The 26,101-nt window shown below is 56.9% G+C and overlaps 1 protein-coding gene across 8 annotated transcripts; it reads left to right on the plus strand.

The window, feature by feature from the left end:
- Window positions 1-511: 511 nt before the first annotated feature.
- On the plus strand, window positions 512-25,775 carry Celf5 (CUGBP Elav-like family member 5). Of its 8 annotated transcripts, none has more exons than XM_085692436.2 (12): window positions 512-744; window positions 6,725-6,807; window positions 13,474-13,525; window positions 14,006-14,134; window positions 15,485-15,564; window positions 16,643-16,789; window positions 17,575-17,716; window positions 17,819-17,941; window positions 18,775-18,837; window positions 20,714-20,794; window positions 22,316-22,459; window positions 22,725-25,775. In XM_085692436.2, exons 1-12 carry the CDS (start codon window positions 600-602, stop codon window positions 22,850-22,852), a joined length of 1,317 nt encoding a protein of 438 aa, XP_085548562.1. In that variant the 5' UTR covers window positions 512-599; the 3' UTR covers window positions 22,853-25,775. The 8 variants fall into 8 exon arrangements, with proteins under 8 accessions (XP_085548562.1, XP_085548560.1, XP_085548564.1 ...); XM_085692434.2 differs by having other exon boundaries at window positions 13,474-13,522; window positions 17,795-17,941; XM_085692438.2 differs by having other exon boundaries at window positions 13,474-13,522; window positions 17,795-17,941; window positions 22,357-22,459.
- Window positions 25,776-26,101: the final 326 nt, after the last annotated feature.

Raw genomic sequence — 26,101 nt, forward strand, 5'->3', positions numbered from 1 at the left:
ACTTCTTTCCTTGAATGACCTGCCGGCTTCTCTGCCCTCCTTCGCTGTCATCCCCTGACCCTCTTTGGGCCTTTGTGTCCACGTCACTGGCTAGCTCCCATTATTCACCCGCTGTTTGCAGAGCCACCTTCCCTATCCGTGGCTGCTCGTTTTGTCTTGACAAGGCTCTTACCATGTAGCCCAAGCTAACCGGGAACTCCAGATCCTCCTGCCTCAGTCTCCCCAGGATACCTGGCTGCGGGACTGGCCTCATGGCTGTTGGTCACCGACACATTAAGGATTCCAAGACCAGCGCGGGGAGACCTGTCAGTCTTTCCGATGTGCAATTCCAACCTGCAGCTCCCTCCCACCCTTCACCCTTCACTTCCTTTTACACCACCCACCCCCTCCTCGCACCTCCAAGACATCTGGGCCTCAGTTTCCCTACGGCGGACCCCGCCCGTCCCCTGCAGTTTTCGCGGCAGCCGCGGGGGCCGCTGTGGCGCAGTCGCGCGCAGGCGGGGCTGCTGACCGAACGACGCGGCTGCACCGCAGCTCCTGCCCGGGCCTGGCCGGTGGGCGGCAGCCGGCCCGAGCGCCCCGGGGCGCGGCCCGACGGCATGAAGGACCTGGACGCCATCAAGCTCTTCGTGGGCCAGATCCCGCGCCACCTGCACGAACAGGACCTCAAGCCACTGTTCGAGCAGTTCGGCCGCATCTACGAGCTGACGGTGCTCAAGGATCCGCACACCGGCGTGCACAAAGGTGGGCACCCTCGCCCCGCACCTGCCCCTGCACCCTTGCCCCCGTCCCTGTGCCCCTGCACTCTGCCTCCTGCATTTCTGAGGCCCTTTCTGTTTCCCTCTTTCTACACCTGCACCCCTCTCTTAGCCCCTTCACCCCTCCCAAGCACCTGAACCCTCTGGATCCCTCCCCAATACCTCTTCTTCTGCACCCCAGCATCCCATCACCCCCTTCCCTTCCCCTGCACTCTCCTCCGTCCTAGGGGTGCCGTTCTCGATCCAGCTGCCCCCTCCCGTCCTCCGCCCCCTCGCCCTCCCTCCTCCCCATTCCCTCCTCCTCCATCGCTCTCCGTCATCTCCCTCCATCTCCCTCCTCTCCCCGGGCATCTTCCTCTCTCTCCCCCTCTCCCTCCCATTCCCAGACACCCCCCCCCGTCCAACCCTGTGCTAGAAGCTCCGTGGACCCCCCGTCTCCCGTTCCCCCACCCCTACCCAGTAGCGCTGGGTCTCTCTGGCCGGGACAGGAACTTCCCACTTCGGGACCCGGATTCCTGCTCACAAAGCCCAGCCAGCTCGGCTGCGGCCGGACACATGTCCAGAACCTCGGGCTGAGCGGTAACTAAAAAGACACGGGGGCGCGAGGAGGTTGAGGCTGCAGCCCAGGGAATGTAGGGACCCGGGCAGCTCCCCCTGGGTGGTGCCATCTTTCTGATCTGCGCCCACCCTGGGCTCAAGTGGAACCTGGCGGAATCAGAGCTAAGGCCGAGACAATGAATGTGAGGTCCGCTAGGCAGAGCCCAGATCCTGGGTGACGAGGACGCGCGTGGGTGGCGTCGCCGGCAGGTGGTTCAAGAACCTGGCTTCCACTCCCTTGGAGGCTTCTGGGAGGGGACAGGGTCGCCCCACTCTGCTCTGTCCCAAGCCCCAGTGTCTGAAACTGGTGGCTTTGACCAGCTCTGAGGGCAGGTGTTGGGGGACCCAAGGTTAAGACCGTGGTCTCCATCCTCAACTGGACGGGGCGGGGGACGGGGGGTGGGGAAGGAGCTTAGCTCCCGGATGGGCCTGTACCTGCCTATGGAATGAATGACCAGACGAGTGGCTGGATGGACCAGTGACCGAGCGATGATGAACGAATGCATAGTGGGGGGCTGTCAGCTGGGCTTGAGGCTGATCTGCTTCCTGGGCAGGGAGGGAACCCCTCCACACCCCAGCGCTTTTCTCAACAACCTCATTCTCAAATTTGTGAGACTGGGGATTTAATTCCCACCAGTGAGCCAGACCCCAGAGCTCAGGGTCTGATTTAAGTACTCATTTTTAGAAACTTCTGTTTGGAACCCAAAGGCTGCCCACGTAGCACCCCAATTAGGGCTTGGGGGGCAGTGATGAGGTCTGGGTCTCTGGATAACACATGGGTGCTAGAGTAGGGGCCCCTCTTCTTCGCTGGGAATTCCAGGCAGGAGACAGGGGGCAGCAAGGCCCAAGGACTGGAGTTATTTTCTTTCTGGGACATGTGGGGATCTGGGAGTCTTGATATTTTTGGGACATTGCTTGGGAGGTGGGAGTTTGGGTGGCAGAGGGTCCGAGGAGGGTTCAGTTGGCAGGGACTGGAGGACTATAGCTTACCAGGCCCCACCCGAGTGAGGAGGCAGGGATCCCATAGGTCAGGGTCTTGGCAGACAGTGGCACACACCTGTCAGCCAGAAACTTGGGATGCTCAGGCAGGAGGATCAGGAATTCAAGATCATCTTCAGCTACATAACAAGTTCAAGACTAGCCTGGATTACATGAGACCCTGACTCGAGAGGTGGATCTCTTTGCTCCTCTGCTGTGTGACTGTCAGCCAGTGGCTGTCCCTTTCTGGGCTTCCGGATAATGGAGGCAGAATGAGTGGAACTGAGAAATCTTGCACACAGCCAAGAACCTGGGACCTCCACTAAATATTTCAATGGCTTTGCTTCTGGGTGCACTTTCAAGATAGCCCACAATAACAGGGGTGGGATTCTAGGGAGGACTAGGTCCCTAAATGCTGCAGAGAGGCACAGAAGGGGCAGGAGGGGATGGAAAGGGGGAGATAGGGGCACATAGACCCTGTGACCCTCCCTGGAGGCATCCAGTGTGTGAGGGCCTCCCTCAGGCAGGGTTCAAGGTAGAACCTGGGAGCTGACCAAGAGAGGACAGATCACCTTTTGGGGTCTCGCTGGCCCTACATGATATATGCATTTTCATGTTAATGATGGCATTTGCCTTAGAGTGGCACACTCTGGGGGATGCTTCAGGGCGGGGGGGGGGGGGCGGGGAGGCGGTTGGCCTGCTGTTACCATGGGAGCAGCAGTGGCTGTCGGTGGCAGGGGGAGGGGATGTGAAGCCTAGAAGTGACAAGCAGCCCTGGGGACACATGGTCTGGCACAGGTGTGGGAGGAGTACTTGTCTTTAGGCCACAGCCAGGCGCTCTCTTGACAATTTCAAATGAGGCACCATCCAACTGTGTGCCTCGGTTTCCCTAGCTGCCTAAGGTCTTGGAATCTCACATCTCAGAGGAAACCACTGGGAATAGGGTGGTGAGATTTTTAACGAACCATGGGCGGAAGGAATGGGCGCCTGTGTTCAGGCTAGAGGCATTTGCTGATGGGGAAAAAGTGTTCTTGAGGCAGAGAACACCATCTGCAGAGGCCCAGAGGTGCAAGGCCCTGGGAAATCTCCTCAGGAAGGAGACTACTGTGTGCTAGAGTGGTCAGGATTGCGTCAGAGGCAGGATGCAGGCTGGAGAGAAAGAACTGACTTTGCTAGGGGAAAATGCATGATGGTGGGTGGATAGATGGATGGGTGTTTGGATGGATGGATGAATGAATGGATTGGTAGATGGATGGATGGATGAGTGGGTGGGTGGATGGATGGATGGGTGTTTGGATGGATGGATGGATGGGTGAATGGATGGGTGGGTGGGTGGGTGGGTGGGTGGGTGGATGGATGGATGGATGGATGGGTGGGTGGGTGGGTGGATGGATGGGTGGATGGATGGATGGATGGATGGATGGGTGGGTGGATGTGGGTGGGTGGGTGGATGGATGGGTGGGTGGGTGGATGGATGGGTGGGTGGGTGGGTGGATGGGTGGATGGGTGGGTGATGTCTTCAGATCTCATGGAAATTTAATAATTGTCACCATACCTTCCCCTTGGGTCAAGTGAGGTGCACTTGATATTGGGCTCGTGCATATGCTGAAAAAGTGGCAGAGATCGGATTCTGGAAAGTTCGGTGTGAAGGGTCCACTTTGTCTTCCGAGGAATGATGTTGAGCACAGCCTCTGATCCGGTTCTGGCAAAGGAGGAGCTTGTATTGAAGGAGCAGAGGGAAGGGACAGGAAGAGATGACTGGAGGTGGACTTGGGCCTGCACTCTGAGGAAGCTGGAGCAGTGGAGGGTTGTGTGCCCATGGGTACCTGTGCTTGCTGATTCAGGGAGGATGAGCTTGTGTTTCCGGATGTGGCATGGGGGGGCACTCAGCTTCTCTTCTTGGTGACTGGGCAGGGCCAGGTGGCCCCACAGGACACTGTTCTTGCTGTGAAGAGAGTCTCGGCTGAGCATCTGCGATCCCAGTACTCAGGCGACTGAGGCAGGAGGATCACCAGTCAAGGTTAGCCTTGGATACACAGTTGATCCGGAGACCATTTTCAAAATAAGGTGGTTGGGAGAGATGGCTCAGCCACTCAGAGTGAACACCGCTCACTTCGGGGACCTGAGTTCAGTTCCCAGCACCGTCATCAGTGCCTTGTGGGTATCCAGAGAAAACAGATTATCACAAGTTGCCCTCTGCCCGCCACGGGTACGCCAGGGCCCCCACAGGTAAATAGATGATAAAAACATTTAGTGTAGTTCTCTCCAGTATCCTGGAATTTTCTGCATCTCAGGAATTCTTCAGCTGTTCACCTCAATTCCCAGCTCAAAGGCAGACGTTTCTGCCTTGCTGTGTGTCTCGGGGAGACTACTGTGCCTCTCTGAGTCTTGATTCACTTCATACAGCATCCAGCAGTTTATGACTCCTGAGCGGTTGTGGGGGGGGGTTCTGTTGAGGCACTGACCACACCCGGATACAAGCACCTGGCAGCACCTCCAACCTTCATGGTATTTGGGGAGGGGCAGGTATTTGTTAACCATCGAGAGAGAAGCCCTCCATGGCTCCCCAGGGCTCTGACTTCCGCGGCTTCTCTACTTGTCCCCCAGACGTCCCCATCTCCCAGCTCTGGGTGTCTGCCTGTCTCTTCTACACCGGCATTGTTCCTCACTCAGTCTCTGCCCAGTCGCTCAGGGTTTTGCCTCTTTCTAGTTAGAGGGGGAAAGGACACAGACCTCTGTCCCCAAGGCGGACACGTGACCCAGCACTAAATTCAGATGGGGGCCTAGTCTCGGAAATCAAGGAGACTCCTGAAGAACCACACTCAGGACTGTCCTCCGGCCTCCGCGCATGCGTGTGGCCTTTAGTCGAGTGTGGCCCAAAGTGCCCAGAACTTGCTAAAGATAAAGACAGAGGGACGACTTTTCTAAGTGGGGTGACGGCCCCGGTGTTGGGGTTTAGACGGCAACATGCCAGGAACCCCACTCCGCCGGACCAGTGCGGCTCAAACCTGGGAAAGGGATACGGGAACCCGGCGGGGTGGGGGGCACGGGGTCCCTGACGCGCTTCAGCACCGCGGAGAGCGGCCCTCGGCTGCAGGGGCCATTCTTTGTCCCTGCTCCTCCCTCCCCCCTCCCCGCTCCTCCCACTCAGCTCCTCCCTCCCCCTCCCTTCCTCCTTCTCTTCGTCCTTTTGGTTTTATGATGCAAGGCCAGTATGTATGTATGTATGTATGTATGTATGTATGTATGTATTATGTGCGTATGTACAAGTCTCTATGTAGCCAAGGATGACCTCGGGAGTCGGGTGCTGGGTAGATGGCAGGGAGTTCCGGGCTGCTGGGTGGACTTGTTACAGAGACCAGGCAGTGCTGCACGCCTTTAATCCCAGCACTTGGGAGGCAGAGGCAGGCGGATCTCTGTCGGTTAGAGGCCAGCCTGGTCTACAGAGCGAGTTCCAGGCTACAGAGAGAAACTCTGTCTCAGAAAAAAAAAATAATAATAACAATAATAGTCGGTTAAAATAATACACCCAGGGTCAGCCACTGTGATGTTCCCAGCTGGACTCCCTCAGTGAGTGCGTGGCCAGCCATGGGTCCCCATCTCCCCCTGCCCTCCGCCCAGCACCCACCGTCTTCCTTCCTGTGAGTGAGTCTGTCAATGTTAGTGTCCGCCACGCTCCTCGTGTGTCCTCTGTTGAGCTCCGGAGCCTGGCATCCCCCCTCCCTGAGCAGGACATGCGGCTTTCCTTTTCATGACTGTGTGTTGTTTCTCCACATGGATGAACATGCCCCATGTGTGAATCGTTCATCATCAACGGGGTGACATTTTCACGGTGGCTTTTGCGGATTCCAGTCCAACCACATCTGATTTGTGTTTTCAACCTGTCCAGAACAAGATGGGCGGGTTAGAGGGGACCACAGCACGGCTTCTGGCGTTTGGCCCAGAGAACTTGCCTGACTGCTGATCTCCAAAGCTCCGCCCACAACTCTCCTGAACCCAGAGCCGCAGGGATCTTCCTGCCTCCACTTTTCTAACTCTGAGGTTGCAAAAGTCTCCCCAGTCTGAAGTTCTGATCTCCTAATACCTCAACCCCCATTCTCCCCCCACCTCCTCAGCACCTAAGAATTCACTTCCTGTGTCTGCTCTCTCCTGCTCTGAGAATTTCCTTTCGAGGAGTCCAAGCTGTCTGGTCTTTTGCGATTGACTCGGTGGCACCAAGGCCACTGTGGGGTGTTGAAGCCTCAGTACTATTTATGCCCGAGTAATACTCCACGGTGTGGCTGGACCCTGATGGGAATTTTCACTATCCTGGATGCCCAGGCTGCCCCCACCCTGCCTTTGGGTCCATGGCGTCGGGTCTGTCTCCTCTCACACCCTATCTCTCCCGCCAGGTTGTGCCTTCCTCACGTACTGTGCCAGGGACTCCGCCATCAAAGCTCAGACTGCTTTGCACGAGCAGAAGACCCTGCCAGGGGTGAGTCTTCCATGGAGTGGAGGGGACACTCTCAGCCGTGGGGCCTAGGTGTGAGCATCTATTGGGCACCTCTTGTATGCGGAGCTCTGTGCGTCACAGGACTGACGGTTGTGTGGGCACCACCAGGCCTGGTCAGAACTGCACCTTACTGATGGGCACCGCAGCACAAAGGCCCTGGGGTGGGTGTCTGTGCGGTAGGTGAAGATCCAGGAGACCCTTGTGACTGGAGCAAGCAGAGGGGGTGATGCAGAAAGAGGGAGGAAGGGAACGTGAGGGGAAGGGGTGGGTAGGGCTTTCTGGCCACAAAGAAGAAACAGGAATGGTGGATTTGGTGTTTGCTGGGACTCTAATGCCACACTTGGGACTGGGAACTTTATGAAGCAGAGATCGTTTAACTCACAGTTCTGGGGTTCAAGGGCGTTGGTGTGGCTCTGGAAAGGTACGCATGGTGGATGATGTTGCAATGGACAGAGCATCTGCAACAGATGGAAGGTTAGGGCAAGGGCAGGCACAGCCCCTCTTTCTGTGAGCACATGTGCATATTCATGCAGCTGTGAGTGAGTGTGCATGGGAGTGCATGTCTGCGAGTGGGTGTGCATGCCAGTGCATGTCTGCAAGGGAGTGTGCATGGCAATGCATGTCTGTGAGTGGGTGTGCAAGGCAATGCGTGTCTGCGAGTGGGTGTGCATGACAGTGCATGTCTGTGAGTGGGTGTGTGCATGGCAGTGCATGTCTGCGAGTGAGTGTGCATGGCAGTGCGTGTCTGTAAGTGAGTGTGCATGGCAGTGCGTGTCTGTGAGTGAGTGTGCATGGGAGTGTGTGTCTGTGAGTGAGTGTGCATGGCAGTGCGTGTCTGCGAGTGAGTGTGCACGGCAGTGCATGTCTGCAAGTGAGTGTGCATGGGAATGCATGTCTGCGAGTGGGTGTGCATGCCAGTGCATGTCTGTGAGTGGGTGTGCAAGGCAATGCATGTCTGCGAGTGGGTGTGCATGTCAGTGTGTGTGTGCATTTACCTAGGACCACCCACCTGTCTCTTTAACACTAAGATGCATCTTGGCAGTAAACAAGGATAGCCAGTGAGCCCCACGAGACTTCTTGTCCCTGCCTCCCTAGAGCTGGGATTCCCAGTGTGCACATCACATGTGGTTCTATACGTGGGTGTGGGTGTGAAGAATCAGTTCCTCCTGTGTGTACCCCAAAGGCTTTGAGAAAGTCATAATGTTCTCAAGCCTGGACATCCCCTTTCATGCAATTCCATCCATCCATCCATCCACCCACCTACCCACCCACCTGTCCACCCGTCCATCCGTCCACCCACCCACCCACCCACCCATCCAGCCTTTTGATTGGGGAGGAGACCATGGCTTCCTGGTGCCCAACAGAGCTGAGCACACTACCTCCCAGACATGGGGATCCATCCCTGCTCAAAACTGACCATGTCTCATTTCTTCCTCGGCTCCTGTGGGGATCCAATGGTCATCCCTGTACCCACCCATCCCTGCAGGTGTTCCTGGCCGCTCCGCCTGGCTTTTCCTCTTCTTGTCAGTGTGTCCATAGAACTTTCTTCCCCACGTAGGGGACTGAGGCTGCCTTGAGTTTCCGAAACATGGTCACGTTCACTGTGTACTGTCAAGGTGTGGATGTGTTTCTGGTCCATGATGTCAGGTGGCGGCACTGTGGCTGGCTGGGTGTGAGGGTCACAAGGGAAGGCCTGTGGCCCTGAGGGGTTAAAGCGCTGTGAACAGCAGACTGTTTAGAGGAGCGATGTCTTGGACAGATGTAGAGGGGCTCAGTGTCAAGATGGGGTGTGTCTGACTAAGAATGGATCCAGACGGGCTTTGCTGATTGACCACTTAAGAGTACACGTCACCTCAGGTGGTCACACTGGAGGACTCCTGGCATGTAAGGGGTCTCAGCTCAGCACCTACAGATTGTTGTGCACTCACAATACCCAGAGACAGACCCTGCTTAGAACAGGAAGAAAGAGAGAATATTCTCAAAAAATGTTAACTTTTTAAAAATCTAGCCAGATGGTGGTGGTGCACGCCTTTAATCCCAGCACTAGGGAGGCAGAAGCAGGTGGATCTCTGTGAGTTCAAGGCCAACCTGGTCTACAGAGCTAGTTCCAGGACTGCCAGGGCTACACAAGGAAACCCTGTCTTGAAAAGCCAAAAAAGAAAACAACAAACAAACAAAACAACCAAAGCTAGACATGTTGTATTGGAATTTTTTGAGAGAAACATTAAAAAATTAAAGGTAGAAATTCATTTTAATACTAGATTTTATTTTTACCAAACACTCCCCAAATCTGGCATTTTAGCATGAAGTAGACGGGGCGCCAGGAGGGTATCCCACCCCTTTTCCTCCAGCCTCACTCTTCACAGACCGACTTCTGTGTCTCATCAGTTTATGCACAGTGGTTGTTAGGCCTGAACTTGCAGAGATCCACCTGCCTCTGCCTCCCGAGTGCCTGGCTCCCAGTAGAAGTTTTCTCAGCTGCCTGTGGGCTGTGCAACCTGTGAGTCACAGCTGACACAGGGAGTCATGTTCTGAATTGTTATAAGCAGAGTTCCCATCCGTCGAATCTGCTGTTGATGTAAGCTTCACGTTTATGGGCTTACAATGGAGGGAAGGTTGACATCCACAGTGCCCGTGGCTGTACTGCTTGGTTCTAGAACACGCCACGGCTCGGTCTGGCACATCCTACTCCACATACACAGTCGTGTGCCTATAAAACGACCAGAAATAGCAGTCTGTGGCCAGATTGGGTGGCCCCGAGGATGGGGCTGGCAGCACCCTCAGGACCCGCACCTTCTGTGGGCCTCGCAAGGGGTGTCCTCCTGCCACTGAAACTTGGAAGTTCTGAGCTGATGACATTTAATCTGAGAAACTGATGTGTGTGTCAAGGCCATAGTGTGCGGGACAGTGAAGACATGGAACATTCTAGTATCAGAGCCAGCTGCCCTTATACTGCAGATCTGGAACATTCTAGGACTTGAGACCAGATGAGATGACATGCTTGGAAATTAAGGACCTAGAATGTTCTGGACCAGAAGTCAACAGCCCGTGGGATGCTGAGGACCTAGAATATTCTGGATAGGAGGCCAGCTACCCGCGGGATACTGAGGACCTAGAACATTCTGGACAGGAGGCCAACTGCCCGAGGGATACCGAGGACCTAGAACATTCTGGACAGGAGGCCAACTGCCCGAGGGATACCGAGGACCTAGAACATTCTGGACAGGAGGCCAGCTGCTCGCGGGATACCGAGGACCTAGAACATTCTGGACAGGAGGCCAGCTGCTCGCGGGATACCGAGGACCTAGAACATTCTGGACAGGAGGCCAGCTGCTCGCGGGATACCGAGGACCTAGAACATTCTGGACAGGAGGCCAGTCACTGGTGGTACACTAGGAACACAGAATGTTCTGGACCAGATGGCAGCCACCTGTGGGACCCTGGGGACCCGGAACGTTCTGAACCGGAGGTCAGCTGCCCGTGAAATGCTGAGGACCTAGAACGTTTTAGATCTGAGTCCAAACATCCCAGGGGGCATTCTAGAGTGTGTGCAGGACTGTAGATGTGTTCCCACTACTGCAAACCCACACCCAAAGATGCATGGAGGTACAGGCATGGCCCTGAGCTGTCAGAGGAGGAGGACAGGACCACACTGCATCAGGATACACCAAGCCTTGACATTCCAGGTCTGTCTTTATTGAGATCTGGAGTTGGTATCCAGTCACACACCTCCAGGCCTCAGTTTCCCCAGATGCCACGTCAGCCCAGCAAACAGAAAGACTAAGGCTCAGAAGCAAAGACCTTTTGCCTGAGGATGCTCAGCAGAGGCCTCTCTTGGCGATCAGGGATCTGGATGCTCTGCCCCCCTCCTTGAGCCAATAGCAGGATTCTCTGAGGGTGGTCTCTTATGGGGGACCTGGGTCCCAGCCTAGAACCTTCATAAAAAGTCCCAGGATCAGGGAAAGACTTCTGCTTTGAAGAACCAGACAAAATGTGAAGCAGGACACCGAGAGGGACCCACTATGGTCACACACATGCGCGTGCGCATTCATGAAGGACCCACCCACTAGACGGGCGGCTCCCAGAATGCCCTTGCTTCCTCCTCCCCACTAAAGGCGTCTCCCCGCGCTTTTTCGCTTTTTCTCGTCTGTGTAGTATTCTACAGCATGATTCATCCATCCAGTCTGGGGCTCAGGATGCATGCTGTGGGTGTCAATCTGACTGGCAAAGGGTGGCAGATTGGGGGACGAGCCAGCATCCCCCGGGAGTCCTGGGGAAGGTGGCGGTTTTGAAGAGGGGCAGCAGAGGTCCCCTCTGGTGGAGGCCTTGAATGCTGCGGTGAGAGTCTGTAACTGCAGCCGGGACTCAAGGGCGCCATGGAGGGGTTCAGGGTAGGTGAAGGGCTCGCTCCTGGTTCTGGAATCTTCCAACTGCCGGAGAAACTTGCAGGACCCCGGCTAGACCAGCTGAGATTGTCCTAAAGCTTCAGTTTCCCTGTCTGTAACACCTAGCTCAGAGATGAAATGGGTCCCGACAGAGAACCTGCTCCAGCAGGAGACATGGTCTCCCCCACAGAACTCCTATCGCTGCTTCAAAACCCACCAAAGATTTTCTTCCGCCGTGGTCGTGGGTAACTACTGTTGTCCCACTCTGCAACAATAGTGAAGGTCCTCCCTGGGTTGCCCCAAATCTTACCCACAGGAGATGGTGTTGGGTAAATGTAAAAAGAAAGAAGGGCCGGGGAAGGGGGCGGAGGTGGGAGCTGCAGAAGGTGCAGGGGAAGGGCGAGTACCTGGGCGGGACAGATGGGGGAGGCAGGAGTGCGGGGAGACCCAGCTCCGACGCGCAGCGAAGGCACGTGGTGCGGGCAGGGACCGCGCTCCGTGGTCCTTTCTCCGTCACTGTGGGGTGGAGGGGGGACCCCGAGAGCGCTGGAGACTAAGGTCGGTGATGGGGTGGGGGCGACAGAGCCGGGCACACCCCCTCCCCTGCCCTCCCGTCCTCTCCCCTCCCCCTCTCTCATCTCTAAAAGATTATATTTAAATCTCTTTTGTGCGCCACGAGATCCGAACTCGGAGGGCCCCCCCCCCCGCCCGAAGAGGCGGTTTCCATGGCAGCGACAACTGCTGGCTTCCGCGGGGTGAATCAGCGTTGCCATGGCAACCCCATCTTCATCTGCCCAAGGTGCTAGGGAGGATGGCGGAGGGGGAGGGCTGGCGGGGGCGTGTGGGAGGGGCCGTGGGGGGCGGAGAGGCTAGATCTGGGGGACCCCTCCCCTGCTTCGTCCCCCCCCCACACCCCTCTTGTGCGCCCTGACCCCAGAAGCGGAACTATCAGGTTCAGATCGCCTCCCCCCCACCCTGGGGTGTGGTGTGGTACCCAGGTGCAGAGGGGATGGGGTTGGGGGGAATCTGGCTGTTTTGGGGGGTAGGGAGCAGAGCAGGTAGTGCGGGTCTCTGTGAGGGTCTTAGGGGAGGAGATGGGCTCCCAAAGTGGGGGCAAGAGGAGAATTCTGGAAGGAGAAGGGACCGGAGGAAGCACAGGAAGGGAAGGGGTGTGGAGAGGGGTGGCAGGGAGGGGAGGGGAAGGGGAGTAGAAAGGTGGGGGAGGGGGAGGAACGAGGTGGGTGGAGAAGGGGAGAGGTGAGGGGTGAGGAGAGGGGGAGAGAAGAAGAGGGATGGGGGAGGAGAGCTGTGCCTTAGGAGGGCAAGGGCCTCTCATCTTGGGGGGCCAACACTGGAGGGAAGGGTGGGTGCAGGTGAGGACGTTGAGGGGAGGAGGCCAAGATGGGGGGTGCGGGGATCCCTGGGCTGGTCCGGAACTGTCAATCAGGTGAGCGTACTCTAGCCGGGATCTGACTTGGGTGGGGACCCCACTCCCTGCTCTTGAGCCTTCTTGGGCCCCTCCTCCCTTACCCCTAGAGTGGGGTGATACTGAGCTCCCCCTGTCTGGAGAGAGAGAGCAGAGGCAGGAAGCAGTGAGGAGCCCTGAGGAAGGGGCGGATCACTGCTGGTACTTTTGAGTTGAGTTTTGAAGATGAGTAGGAGCTCACTAGTCAGGAGGATGACTCCATCTAGGGGCAGGGGACCCATATATCAAGTGCCATTTTCCGGAGTGGGACGCCCAAGAGCCCAGAAAAGTGGGTCCAGATATCTCTTGGCTGCTGAGCAGTGACAAACACTCCCAATAGTTTTATTTGTTTGTGGTTCTCTGGACTAGCAAAGGCAATCGAAATTCTTCAGGATGAGTCCTCCTGAGAGCCATCAGCAGCCATCCCAGGCTGGCACACTGGGACTCTGTCCAGAGAGTAACAAGCTCTCTAGCACCGAAGGTCGCAGCCATGGCTTCATTTCCAGCATGTTCTGTACTGGAGGAAGTCACTCAGCCAAATCCAGACTGACTTCTTGAAGACAGAAATCGCAATGCGAAATCTACAGAGGGCTCGGGGAAACGCCGTCATTTCCAAAGACAGTCCTGGTGGGGGGGATAATTATCATTGGGTTTTGAAAGCTAGCTAAGAGTTTACTGGACAAGGCTCCCCAGCACTGGGCTTGGTTGCTTGGGTGTGTGCCAAGACAAAGGGGAGCATCGGGTGCCTGTGTCCCACTCGGTCCTCTGCCACCCTGACAGTGTTTTCCCTTTCCACAGATGGCGCGGCCGATCCAGGTGAAGCCTGCGGACAGTGAGAGTCGTGGAGGTAGTAGTAACCTCCCCATGGCCGTGGCCTCTGCAGCCTCAGGGTTGGGGCCCCGGCCTGCTCTGTCCACTGTCCACTCCCCCGGAGTTCAGACACCCCACACCTTTCCTGTTCCCTCACGGGTGCCCGAGGGCTGCAGAATTAGGGCGTGTGGAGAGGTGTGGGCAAAGCAGTTGGGACACCCTGTATAAGTAGGAGCTCGGTAAAGCCCAGCATTGCTGGTCCTTGTCACTCTGTCTGTCTTGGCTGTCAATCGGGACAGGTAGTAGACCTCCTCTCGCGCGATTCTGACTGTCCCACAGTTTTCCGACTCTTCCTCCCTGACGCCCCCTCTCCACGTCTCTACTTCCTGGCTCTCTCATCCCCGAGCGACGGGCAGCGGGGCGGCCTGAGCAAAGGTCCTGGGGCAGCACGGGTCAGGGCTGAGGGTCCGCGGGTCTAGCGTGGGCTCAGCGGGGCCGTGGGCCGTGGCTCCGCCCACAGGGGACCGGAAGCTGTTCGTGGGCATGCTCAATAAGCAGCAGTCGGAGGAAGACGTGCTCAGGCTCTTCCAGCCCTTCGGCGTCATCGACGAATGCACAGTGCTGCGCGGACCCGACGGCAGCAGCAAAGGTGACAGGCAGGCGATGGGGCGGAGCCTTGGGGCGGGGAGGGGCTTGGAGGGGCCATGGGGCGGGAGGGGGCGGGGCTTCGGTGAGGGGCCTCTCCGCTTGCGTGGTGGGTGTGACTTTAGGAAGAGCTCGGTCTGAGGTGGGCGTGGCCTGTGGGAAGGGGTGGAGCGGCTGGGGTGGGTCTGGAGGGGGATGGCAGGGGGCCTGTGTGGAGGGCTGAGTGTGCACCGCGGATGGATGGTCATTCTTGAGGATTTTCATATCCTAGTCCTGAAGTGGAGGGAGGAGAGCAGAAAGCCGTGGGAGTGGGGAGGGAGGGGAGCTGAGCACAGGTTGTCATTAGGACCCTGCTAGGAGCTTGGTAACGTCGTCCACCTGTCTTCCTAGTACCTGTCACTTGGTATTTTAACTGTGGTTTGCAAAAAGAGAGGAACTGGAGGGGGAGGCGGAGTCACGTCGGCCCCGTCCAAATGTCCATTCAGCTGGGGCTGTTGTGTCCTGCAGCTTGGTCTTCCGGACTACGGCCTGGGCCTCTCAGCTTCTCCCTCTGAGTGTCTCAAGTTCTGTCTGTCTTCGTATGTCTATCTGTCCGTCTGTATGACTGGCAGACTGATACCGCCCTGGATCCATGGTGTATGACCCTGGCTGAGGTACATATGCCTCAGTGGCCACCACATGACTGTGTGTGTCCATCTGTCTGATCAGCTGCCATGATCCACAGGTTCCAGTACACCCTCTGCATCCTGGAGGTCAGGGCTAATGACCCTTCAAACGTTTGTCTCACTCATTCTAATGGGACCTTCTGGGGCCCAGCCTGCATCTGAAAGTGTGTGTGTGTGTGTGTGTGTGTGTGTGTGTGTGTGTGTGTGTGATTGCCTGGGTCTCAACATAGTAGCTGGCAGCTGAGCTGACTTCCTACTCTCTGATCACATGGATGGACAGATGGACGGATGGATGATGGATGGATGGATGGATGGATGGATGGGTTGGTGGATGGATGGATAGATGGATGGTCGGACAGACAGATGGATGGGTGGGTGGATAGATGGACAGACGGCAGACAGACTGACCCACTAGTGGTTGGGTGGGTGGAGAAACAATGGGCAAATACGTGGAGGCAGATGACTGGCATCCTGTTTGGCTGAATCCACTGCTGACATCTACATTACTGTCCCCGAAAGATGACGGCGTGTCTTGTCTGTTCAGGCCTTCTCAGCCCTCCCCGTGTCCGTGTGGACTGACTCCTGCCTACTGTCTTTCATGGGCGGCAACCAGGGACTCTGTCTCCCCTCTGTTCCCCACCTTCTACACCCTTCAGTCCCTCACCTCTACCTTTCTCCCTCCCTCCCAGGCTGTGCCTTCGTGAAGTTTTCTTCCCACACAGAGGCGCAGGCGGCCATCCACGCCTTGCATGGCAGCCAGACCATGCCTGTGAGTGAGAACCGCTCTCGCTACCGTGGGGGGCGGAGGAGATTGGGTGACCGGGAGCGATGGGTGTTGGTGGTGGTGGTGTTAGCCCCCTCAGACTGCTTCAGACAGGAGGGCAGAGGCCATGCTCAAAGCTGTGCGACCAGTGTCCCAGTGCGTTGTGGGGCAGCTGGACGACGTGTAGAGACCAAGGACTCCATTCTAGGGCAGTGGGGACCTACAGTGGGCACCAAGGGAGGGAGGCTGCTACATAGATTCTCTTAGGTCAGGTCCCCAGACCTCAGGGTGACTGAGGGCTGCTCTGAAGAAACTGAATGGAGACAATGTGGGTGCTGGAGACCCATTAGTCCTAGGGGAAGTTGGGGCCAGGTGTTCAAGGTCCCAGGTGTAGAACCACCCAGGTATGGTTGTGGTCTATCCCTCAGGGATCTTCACTATAGGTAAACTGAGTTCCTGACTTTACAGCAGTGGCTGTGTCCCTAACATGGTTGAGCAGGTTCAGGTCACCGCCAGGCTGACTCCCTCACAACCAGAGCCAAGGAACGGGTTGTCTGTCCAAGGGAATGTCTACAAGCCTGGCTAGGAGTGTCTGGGTCCAGTCACCAAGAAAGACCTGGCTGGACACTGGTCCTGGACTAAACTCTGGATCCTGGCCCCCAGTTCTTCATATAGTGATCCCTGAGCCCCCACTGGGCCCCAGTTCCTGACTTAGTTTAGGAACATGAGTGATCCATGCACCATCAGCCTTCATGGCCCCTGGCGATGGGGAAACTCAGCTGGTCCCAAGTGTGGGCTGTGTGGTGCGCCACCCGAACCTCTCCACTGTCCCTCTCTGCCCAGATGTAGTTGCAGCTAGGACCTCCAACGCACTGCTGTTCCGTACGTGAACCTAGACCTGTATGGTCCACCTCACTGTGGCTGTGGCTACCTCACAGACCCATGGCCACATCACCGCACTGCCAGAGCCCTGCGCACATTTGGACCTGGCCCTTCTGGTTGTGGATTAAGTCATGGCTGGCACCTCCACTCTCATCCACAGGATGCCCCCCTTCCACCCCAACACTGCCTGCTCTCCTTACAGGGTGCCTCCTCCAGCCTGGTGGTCAAGTTTGCCGACACGGACAAAGAGCGGACCCTGAGGCGCATGCAGCAGATGGTTGGCCAGCTGGGCATCCTGACTCCATCCCTCACCCTGCCCTTCAGCCCCTACAGTGCCTACGCCCAGGCTGTGAGTGACCCCCGCATGTGGGCACCGAGGCTGGGGCTCAGCCACTCCCTGTCACTCATTCCATTTGACCCGGGATCTGGTCCTGAGTGGGGCTGAGTCTCACACCCAGCAGGGTGAACTGAGCTGCATCCCAGGCTGAAAGCTTGGGTCTTGACAGACAGCTCAAACACAGTCACCACCCTGACTGACCCCCTAATCCCAGATGTACCCCGACTGTGGGCAGAAGGCTAATGTCTCCCACTCAGTTAGACCCAAATGGCTGGAACCTAGATCCCACCATCCCTAAATCTGCATTGGCTAAATCCTCAAGGCTGATCCCAGGCTGAGCCTCAAGGTCTACTTGCCTTGTTCCTGGGCAGATCTGACCCTAATCTGTATCTAGATATTGGAGTTCTGTTTCTAAACAGAGCTCTTAGTCAAGGCCAAGCCAGGATTCTGTGCCAATCCAGGTCCCATACCCTAGACCGATCCGGGATTCCAGGCTAAATCCTGATCCATAACTGAGCCTCAGTTTCTAACTTAGCCTGGAACTGAGACTGAACCCTGGTTCCAACCTCAGTCCTAATGCTTGGCTGATCCCCGATCCCAGAATGAACTTTGACCCAAGTATCAGCCTCCATTTCTGAGCCCTGAGTCTAGGCCTTTTCCCAGGCCAACTGCTTACTGAACCCTCTCGCTGTGGCCGACTTTCCCCCAGCCCAGTTTGAGCTGTACACCCAGCGGGGTCCTTCCCCACTCCCGAGCCGCGGTGGGGCTGGTCCCACTCACGCCATCTCTGTTCCCAGCTCATGCAGCAGCAGACCACAGTGCTGTCCACCTCCGGCAGCTACCTGAGCCCCAGCGTGGCCTTTCCGCCCTGCCACATCCAGCAGATTGGCGCCGTCAGCCTTAACGGTCTGCCTGCCACACCCATCGCCCCCGCCTCCGGTGAGAGCAGCTTCCCAGAGGCCTCAGGACAGGCGGGCAGCACCCCTACCCCATATCTGACCCTCTCCCCCTCCTCAGGACTGCACTCGCCCCCACTACTAGGCACTGCCGCTGTTCCTGGCCTGGTGGCACCCATTCCCAATGGCTTCCCAGGCGTCCTGCCCTTCCCTGGGAGCCACCCTGCCCTGGAGACCGTCTATGCCAATGGCCTCGTCCCCTACCCAGGTAACTTCCAGTGCCTGGAGTGGGCACAGCAACTGGGGGACACACCGAGGTCCCCACAACATGACATTTGGGGCAGGGCAGGACCAGGGGCGTCTAGACAGGTGAGGGAACAGGAAGAGGCCGAGAAGGAGGCTACATGAGAACCCTGCACCAAGCCAGCTCTGGGTTCAAATTCCATTTCAGTAATCTAGCCAGTTTCCCTAACTGGAAAAAGGGCACAGCTGAAGTCCAAAGCTGGGGGGGTTGGCATTTGGCTAGTATTAGGCACGTGTCTCTCCCTGTTTGCTGAGAGGTAGTCCAGGCTGGCTTTCAACTTCCCCATGAAACCCAGGCTGTGCCTAGACTCCCTCTGTAGCTCAGGCTGGTCTCAAAGTCACTCCTTAGCCCTGGATGGTCTTAAACTAAGGGTGGCCCTCTTGCCTCCACCTCCGAAGGGCTGAGGTGACAACCGGGAGCCACTGCACCTGACTTAATTCTTTATTCTGTAGTCAGCTAAGATTCTGGACATTGTAGAAATGGGGCAAGGTGGGCCTAAGCTGCATGCTAATGACCCAAACCAGGGACTGGGTGCACTATGGGATTCTTGGGGGTCCCCACAGGTTGGGGTGGTCTGGGCAGGGGATAGGGTATGGGGGATGACTCTCGTGAGGAGTTTTCCTTGGTGCTGAGGGGTGATGGGCACACAGATTCATTTGGTTTCTGTCATTTGCTCTCCGGGGGCCCTAGGCAAGCCCATACACACCTGTTTCCCTGGCTCACCAGCAGAGGGTTAACACGGAGGGGAAGCGGAGGGGTTGTGGATGTCAGGACTCAGTTCCTCCTCTGTCCCACAGCTCAAAGCCCCACTGTGGCAGAGACCCTACATCCTGCCTTCTCCGGAGTCCAGCAGTACACAGGTAGAGGCAGCCTCGCCCTGACCTGTGGCAGACAGTCCTGGTCAAGACTCCCTGCCCGAGGCCCTTGTCCTTCGCTCCGGCTCTCTACCCCTCCATGGGACCCCTAAGGATTGGGCACAGTCCCTTAAGCCTGGTACTCTCTCTGAGTCAGGGCCTGACCACCTTCCCAAAGCCAGGGTTGCACCTGACTGTTCTCTGGATATAGCCATATCCCAACCAACTTTGTGAATCTGACCCCACCTCTTGAGACATAAGCCCACCCAGTGCCTCACCCGTGAGCCCCACCCACTAGGTTCTTTAGTCGTTTCCGCCCAGGCCCTCTAAGTTGAGTCATGGCCCTGTTCCATCATGACCTTCATCCCTGTCTGTCTTCAGCTCTAGTCCTTATCCCCAGGGTGGGGACAGCTCTGAAGGTTGGGACCAGGATATGGGGGCAGAGCTAGGGCCTGAGGAGTGGGCTCAGGGCACAAGGAGGCAGAGGTGCAGGGCCCCAGCTGATGAGGAGCCAGGATGAAGGGCAGAGGTATAGTGCAGGGCAGGGCCATAGGGCAAGGGGCAGGGCCCACTGCTCAGCCATGGACTAGTCCCTCTGACTATGGCCTCATTCCTTGTTTTCTTGCTACTATGGCTCTGCCTATAGTTCTACCTTTATTTGGCCATACCCCAGCCCTGGACCTCATGCAGCCTCTGCTCTAGCCCTACCCTCCTTGTCCCAGTAAACACACAACCATGCCCCCCACCCCAGTACTGACCTTGCACTGGCTGGGGTCTGGCTGCAACCAGCCTTTCCCACATTCCTGCCTTGGCCCCTCAGCTCTAGCCCCACCCCATCCACGTTTCCACCCTTCAAGTCCAAATGCTGTCCCTCAGTCATGCCTCCACCCCCCACTATACACCCTCCCAACCCACCCCTCAGCCTTAAGCCTGCCCCTTAGACCCGGCAATGCCCTCTACCCTGGCCCCACCACTCAAGACAACTGCTGCTCTCTGCCTGAACCCACCCTTCACTTCAGCCCTGCCCTCTACCTTGGCTCCGCCCCATCATTAAGCCCTGCCCTCTGCCCTGGCACTGCCCCCACTAGGACCCGCCCTCTACCCTGGCTCCGCCCCTAACTCAGCCCCGCCCTGTGCCCTGGACCCTCCACTCAGCCCCGCCCTGTGCCCTGGACCCTCCACTCAGCCCCGCCCTGTGCCCTGGACCCCACACTCAGCCCTGCCCTCTACCCTGGCTCCGCCCCGCCCTATGCCCTGGATCCATCAATCAGCCCCGCCCTCTGCCCTGAACCCTTCACTAAACCCCGCCCTCTGTCCTGGATCCCTCACTCAGCCCCGCCCTCTACCCTGTCTCTGCCCCACACTCAGCCCCACCCTCTGCCGTGGACCCCTCCCTCAGCCAGGTCCTCTGCTATGGACCACTCACTTAGCCCCTCCCTCTGCCCTGGATCCCTCACTCAGCACCGCCCCCTGCTCAGGACCCCCTCACTCAGCCCCGCCCTCTGCCCTTACCTTTCACTCAGCCCCGCCCCCAACTCAGGAGCCCTCACTCAGCCACACCCTCCGCCCCGCCCAAGATCCTTTACTTCAGCCCCGCCCTCTACCCTGGCTCCGACCACCACTCAACCCACCTTCTGCCATTGACCCCTAACTCAGCCCCGCCCTTTACCCTAGCCACGCCCCCGCCCTGGAAATCTCAGTTCTGCCCTCTGTCCTGGACCCTTCATTCAGTCCCGGCCTCTGCCCCGACCCTTCACTCAGACCTGCTCTCTGTACTGAACCCTTCAATCAGCCACGCCTTCTTGCAGGGACCCCTCACTCAGCCCCGTCACCTGCCCGGGACCCTTCACTCAGCCCCGCCCCCTGCCTCTGCTCTCTGCAGCCATGTACCCCACGGCGGCCATCGCGCCAGTGGCGCACGGCGTCCCGCAGCCTCCGCACCTCCTGCAGCAGCAGCGTGAAGGTGAGGCGACCCCTGCCAGCCCCGCCCTCACCTGCACTGCTGACCTCGCCCCTCCATGGAACGGCGGCCCTTGCGGTTCCCATCCCCTATGGACAAGCGAGGAAACCCCATTTTTGGTGCGCGTTTGTGTGAGGAGGCATCTTGGGTAAACTGAGGCCTTCCCATTGAAGCCAAGCCTGTGGAGGGCATGCGGGAGGAAGCAAGAGTCCGGAGTCCGAGGAGGTATCTTGGGTAAACTGAGGCCTTCCCAGTGAAGCCCGGCCTGTGGAGGGCATGCGGGAGGAAGCAGGAGTCCGGAGTCCCGCAGTCTTGAGCCACTCTCATCATCTTCTGGCTGGGCACTGTGGCCAGTGCCTCAGTTTCCCTATCTGCTGCTCAGCTGTCCCGTCCCCGCCTGTGTAGACCAGGAGGCATTAAGAAACTCCTGGCGTCCCCTCCTTTATCCACTGCCTGTGTACCAGGAGGGGCTGGGGAGAGGTGAAGCCTCAGGCCAGCCCTGTGGCGAGTGTGCCCGAGAGGAAGGACCCGTCCTCACTTGTGATGGGGCCTCACTCCTGGCATGGAGGAGCTGGGCTCGGAGTCTAGTTCTGGCCTTTGAGGGGCAACCGATGTCCACTGTGGGCCACATCTTGTCTCCCAGACACTGTGCAGCTAAAGCCACCAAGAGGACATTTTTATCTGACTGTTGGGAACTTCCTCCTTCAACTCCAGGCCAGGAGGCTGGCTCAGCAGGAAAAGGCACTAGCCATCAAGACCCTGAGTTTGGTCCCCAGAGCCCACGTGGTGGAAGCTCATGCAGGTTGTCCTCTGACCTCCACACAGGCACTGTGGCACACGTGCCAGCTAAAATTAGATAGACAGACAGACAGACAGACAACCTCTATACCTCCCAGCGACAGCCCTGGCTCCATCGTCTGAATGAATTCTCTCTCTCTCTCTCTTCATGTGTGTGCACACATGTGTGTGTTTGTGGGTGTGTTTGAGACTAGGTCTCACTGTCTAGCTCACACTAGACTCATAAACACAGCAATCCTCCTGCCTCAGCCTCCCAAGTCTCTGGATGACTGACATGCGTGTGCCACCATCTTGGCCTCCAGGCTTTGTTGTCAGGGGTGTCTTCGACAGCACAAGGCCCACAGGGTCACTGCTGAAGCCCCCGCAGCCTCCCCATCGCCCCATCCACCTGCCTCCACTGACCTGGCCTGGAGGCGGAGGCTGCAGGGCATGACATAGAGTTTTGGGAGTCAGTCTGGGAGGTGGAGACCCTTACTTGTGGGGTTCAGGGTGGGGAAGGAGAAGGGATCTGGGTTTGGTCTGTAGTGAGCACTGACTGAGTGAGTGGATCCCATAGGGAGGGATCAAGGCTCTCTGGGCTCACCTCTGCTCCCCACCATTCTATCTGGGGGGTCTCAAGAAACCCCCCACTGCATCCACAGCCAGAGACAAGGACTGGACCCCAACCCAGGGGGGGTCCACCTCCTCTCCTTGGGGGCTTTATGTCTTTCTCTCCCCCACCTACAGGTCCCGAAGGCTGTAACCTGTTTATCTACCACCTCCCCCAGGAGTTTGGAGACATGGAGCTGACACAGATGTTCCTCCCCTTCGGCAATATCATCTCCTCCAAGGTGTTTATGGATCGGGCTACCAACCAGAGCAAGTGTTTCGGTGAGTGGACCTGGAGCCCCGCCTAGAATCCCCGTTGAGGGGCTGGAGGCGTGGTCAGGATACAGTGCCTGCCTGGCATGTGTAAAACTCCAGGTAATTCCTCAGCACCACATCAGTGTTATAGGAAGAAAACAAGACTCTGGCTCCCTATCACATGGGAAGTTTAGTGGACTGGATGTGGTGGGGGTGAGGTCCCCATCCCTAGGGACATACCCGAAGCCAGGACCACAGCCCCTCACCAACTCCAGTCACTTTATCCCTTCAGGATTCGTGAGCTTTGACCACCCGGCCAGCGCGCAGGCGGCCATCCAGGCCATGAACGGCTTTCAGATCGGTATGAAGAGGCTGAAGGTGCAGCTGAAGAGACCCAAAGACCCAGGACACCCGTATTGACCATGCCCACAGCCCCTCCGCGCTGTGGGCCTGGTCCCAGGTGAGCCGCCAGGCGGCCCTGTGCCCTGCCCAGCCCTGGTACCATCTAACCGTCCTCCAATCCCAAGCTCACTCTCCCAATCCTGGGGGTGGGAGTGATGCACCAAGAGGCCACCTGGGGATAACCCCCCCATCACCTTACAGCTTGGGTAGCCCAGAGGGTGGGGTTCGCTAGGGGAAGTGGAGAGGAAGCTAGGCGCTCCCACCAAGGGGCCTTTCCAGGGAAAGTTCACTCCAGAGGTGGGTTTGTGGGTCTGGGGTGCAGGGTGTGGCGGGGCTTCTAGCCAATCCTCTGAAGCTGTTCCCCAGCCGAGAAGCCCTAAAACAGAGAGGAGACGTTCAACACACACCCAAGTCTGGGTCCCTAGGGCTTGACCTTGGAATGTTTGGCCCAGAACTGAAGCAGAGGAGATGGGGAACCCTGTCACAGCCTTCCAGTCCCCCACCTCTGCCCCCACCAGCTCCCTGAGCCCTGTCTTCTAATTTCATGTCCAGTGCGTTAACAAATCCCAGAGAGTATGCCTCTCACAATCTCACAAATCAAACAAAAACCCAAATTCCAATTCCCACCAAGCCACATTCTCAGCACTTTCTGTGGGACTGAACTGATTTATAAGGAAGCATCCATCACCTGTACACAATCTATGGAGGTGACAGCTCGGCCACCAGCAGCCGCCACCTACATAGCACCCAGGAATACATTGATTTCTTTCTTCTCTTCTCTTTTCTTCTCTTTTCTTTTCTTTTCTTTCTTTCTTTTTCTAACCACCTCACCCAAGGTCTGGTAGAGCTCAGCAGTCTTTAGTCCTTCGGTGTTTTTTGTTTGTTTTCTGGGTTTTGGGGTTTTATTTATTTTATTTGGTATCAATTAGGAAACCTGTCAATCAGGAACAAATCCCCAGGACATCTGCCAGGTCTTCACTTTTAACCCAGCGTCCTGGGCTGGGGAGGAATCAGTAGTAAATGTCCCCAAACTGATGGTGACTGTCAGAAACTGTGGTTTTGAAAACACTGGGGTTTTCTTGCCAGGACAAAAGTGAAGTGGGGCAGGGTGTTCTGTACCCCACTCCCCTCCCTTCCGTTGCTCCCTAATGCCCCCCCATCCTTCCTGGGTTCAGTGGTTCTGCTTCCAATTACCCCAGGACTTTTATGTAAATTACAGCCAAGTTTGGACACCAGCCCTCCCAGTGACTCCCCCTTCCTCATCTGTCTCCCTACATAGGCCCCCCAATTCCAAAGCCACCAAGAGCCACACGGGGCAAAAAATGTCCCACGGCATGTCATGAGGGGGACAGGAGTCTGAGCCCGGGTCTGAGGGGTCCATACACTGCCAATCTCCATTTGCCCCTCGACTCGGGAACACATCCCCCGTCCGACTCGGTGGCTTTCCAGGTCAGCTAGTACCCCCACTTAGCCAGAACCCCACTTCCCGTTCCCTGTAGCCGCGTGAGAGCACGCGGCATAGACTATGTATTTTTGGAGTATGAACCACAGGGGCCAAATGACTCTGAGCCGGCCACACATGGGACCAAGGACAGAAGAGGCCGGCCGGCTGGAGGCCGCCCCCCCCCCCCCGGACGCCAAACCAGGACCCTGCCAACACCATATACCTCCAGTTCTTGGGGTCCCCATGGCTGCTACCACCTCCTGCGTCTAGGGCCTCCCTCCACACACCCCCTTCCCGCTTTCACAGCCTTACTTGGGTGACCAGGTGTCCTTAGCTTCCCAGTGGGGAAGCCTCCTACCCCCAGATTGCCCGCCAAGTGTCCCCTCCCACCGCCCCCAGGTGCCCCCCACTGACCCCTATGTCTCCCCACTGTCCTCCGTGTCCCCCCACTGCCTCCAGCTGTTCCTCCCATTGCCTCCCATGTCTCCCACTGCCCCCTGTGCCCCCACTGTCCTTCAGGTGCCCCCCTCCCCTCCTCCAATCACCAGCCTTGAACTGAAGGTCTCTACCGAGGTCGCCCCAAGTTGGTCGAACGTGGCCACACAGACCGCCAGACCTGGTTGCTGGCACCGTGGACTCTACACTCTAATTTATTTTCTTTCATTTTTATTTGTGGTCCTTTTCAAGACCACAAGGAAGGGCGGGGGGTGGGGAGACTCACTAGTAATCCGCTTCTGTTTCCTAGCTGGGGGATTGGGAAGACTTTGGTGGGGAGCCCCCTGTATATTACCCCCTGCCCACGTACGCACCCACTGCAAAGCACAGAATCCTTAGTTTGGACATCCCACGGGGGGGGGGGAGTCCGCATCCCTTCCGATATGTCCAAAAGCAAAACAAAAGTGATTTTTAAAAATTAAGGTTAAAAAATGCAAAAACAGATTTTAAAAAATCCCTTTTCGTTTCTACCAACATGTTCGTTGACTTAGCCAAAACAAAGGGGAAAAAAGTTAAAAAAAAAAACAAAAAACAAAAAACAAAAAAAAAAAATTCCCCTCCCCGATTCTGCCCACCTTGTTTCGCGTCCCTGCTTCTGAACATTCCTACAGTGAGACTGTGTTCCGTCCACGTGCGAGCGTGGCCCCAGGGTCACCCGCAGAGTGCGTGCGGCGTGCGCTGGCGTGCGTACCGTCATTCATGTTTACGAGCTGTAAATACATTTTTATACTCCTCTCGAGAGACCCTATGTGATTTGTACGACGACCTTTATTTCTGCTACAACGAATTTCGTGAAATCTCAACTTCAGACTGAATTTTGAAAACAGCAGAGAGGGGATGGGGGCGGTGGAGGGTAGAGAGGAAATGTGGGCGCTAGTCCCCCTGACTCTTGTTTGTGTACGGAGGAGCTAGGTCTCAACGTCAAATCACCTCTTTTTGGTCTGGAAAAGAAAAAAAAAAGCTAAAAGTTTATTTAATAAAAGTTTTACTTGTTAGCAGCGATTCTCTCTCCCCGTGTTTTCCTGTGTGTGGCACACGGCAGGGCCATGCTCCTTGTCTGGGCCTGAGTAATAGCAGCCCAGTGTGTGAATAAAGCACTCTTATGAACTGCTTCATGCTGGCGCACATCCTTAACCCCAACAGTCGAGAAGAGAGGCAGGAGGATCTGTGAGTTTGAGGTCAGCCTGGTCTACAAGAGTGGGTTCCAGGACAGCCAGGGCTACAAAAAATTCTGTCTGGAACACAATCCCCCACGCCCCAATAAAGTTTCTTCCTATTTATCTTCATCTGGGCATTTCTTCTGTCATTTGGAAATGTGACTCAAATGT

Source organism: Myodes glareolus, chromosome 8 (assembly GCF_982192425.1).
Source record: "Myodes glareolus chromosome 8, mMyoGla1.1, whole genome shotgun sequence".
In the NCBI taxonomy this organism is placed as follows: domain Eukaryota; kingdom Metazoa; phylum Chordata; class Mammalia; order Rodentia; family Cricetidae; genus Myodes; species Myodes glareolus.

Coding starts and splice junctions, on each gene's coding strand:
- Celf5 (XM_085692439.2), top strand. CDS start 600: ATGAAGGACCTGGACGCCATCAAGCTCTTCGTGGGCCAGATCCCGCGC. Junction 745..6,724: donor GCACACCGGCGTGCACAAAG/GTGGGCACCCTC, acceptor CTCTCCCGCCAG/GTTGTGCCTTCCTCACGTAC. Junction 17,942..18,774: donor TGGCCTCGTCCCCTACCCAG/GTAACTTCCAGT, acceptor TCTGTCCCACAG/CTCAAAGCCCCACTGTGGCA.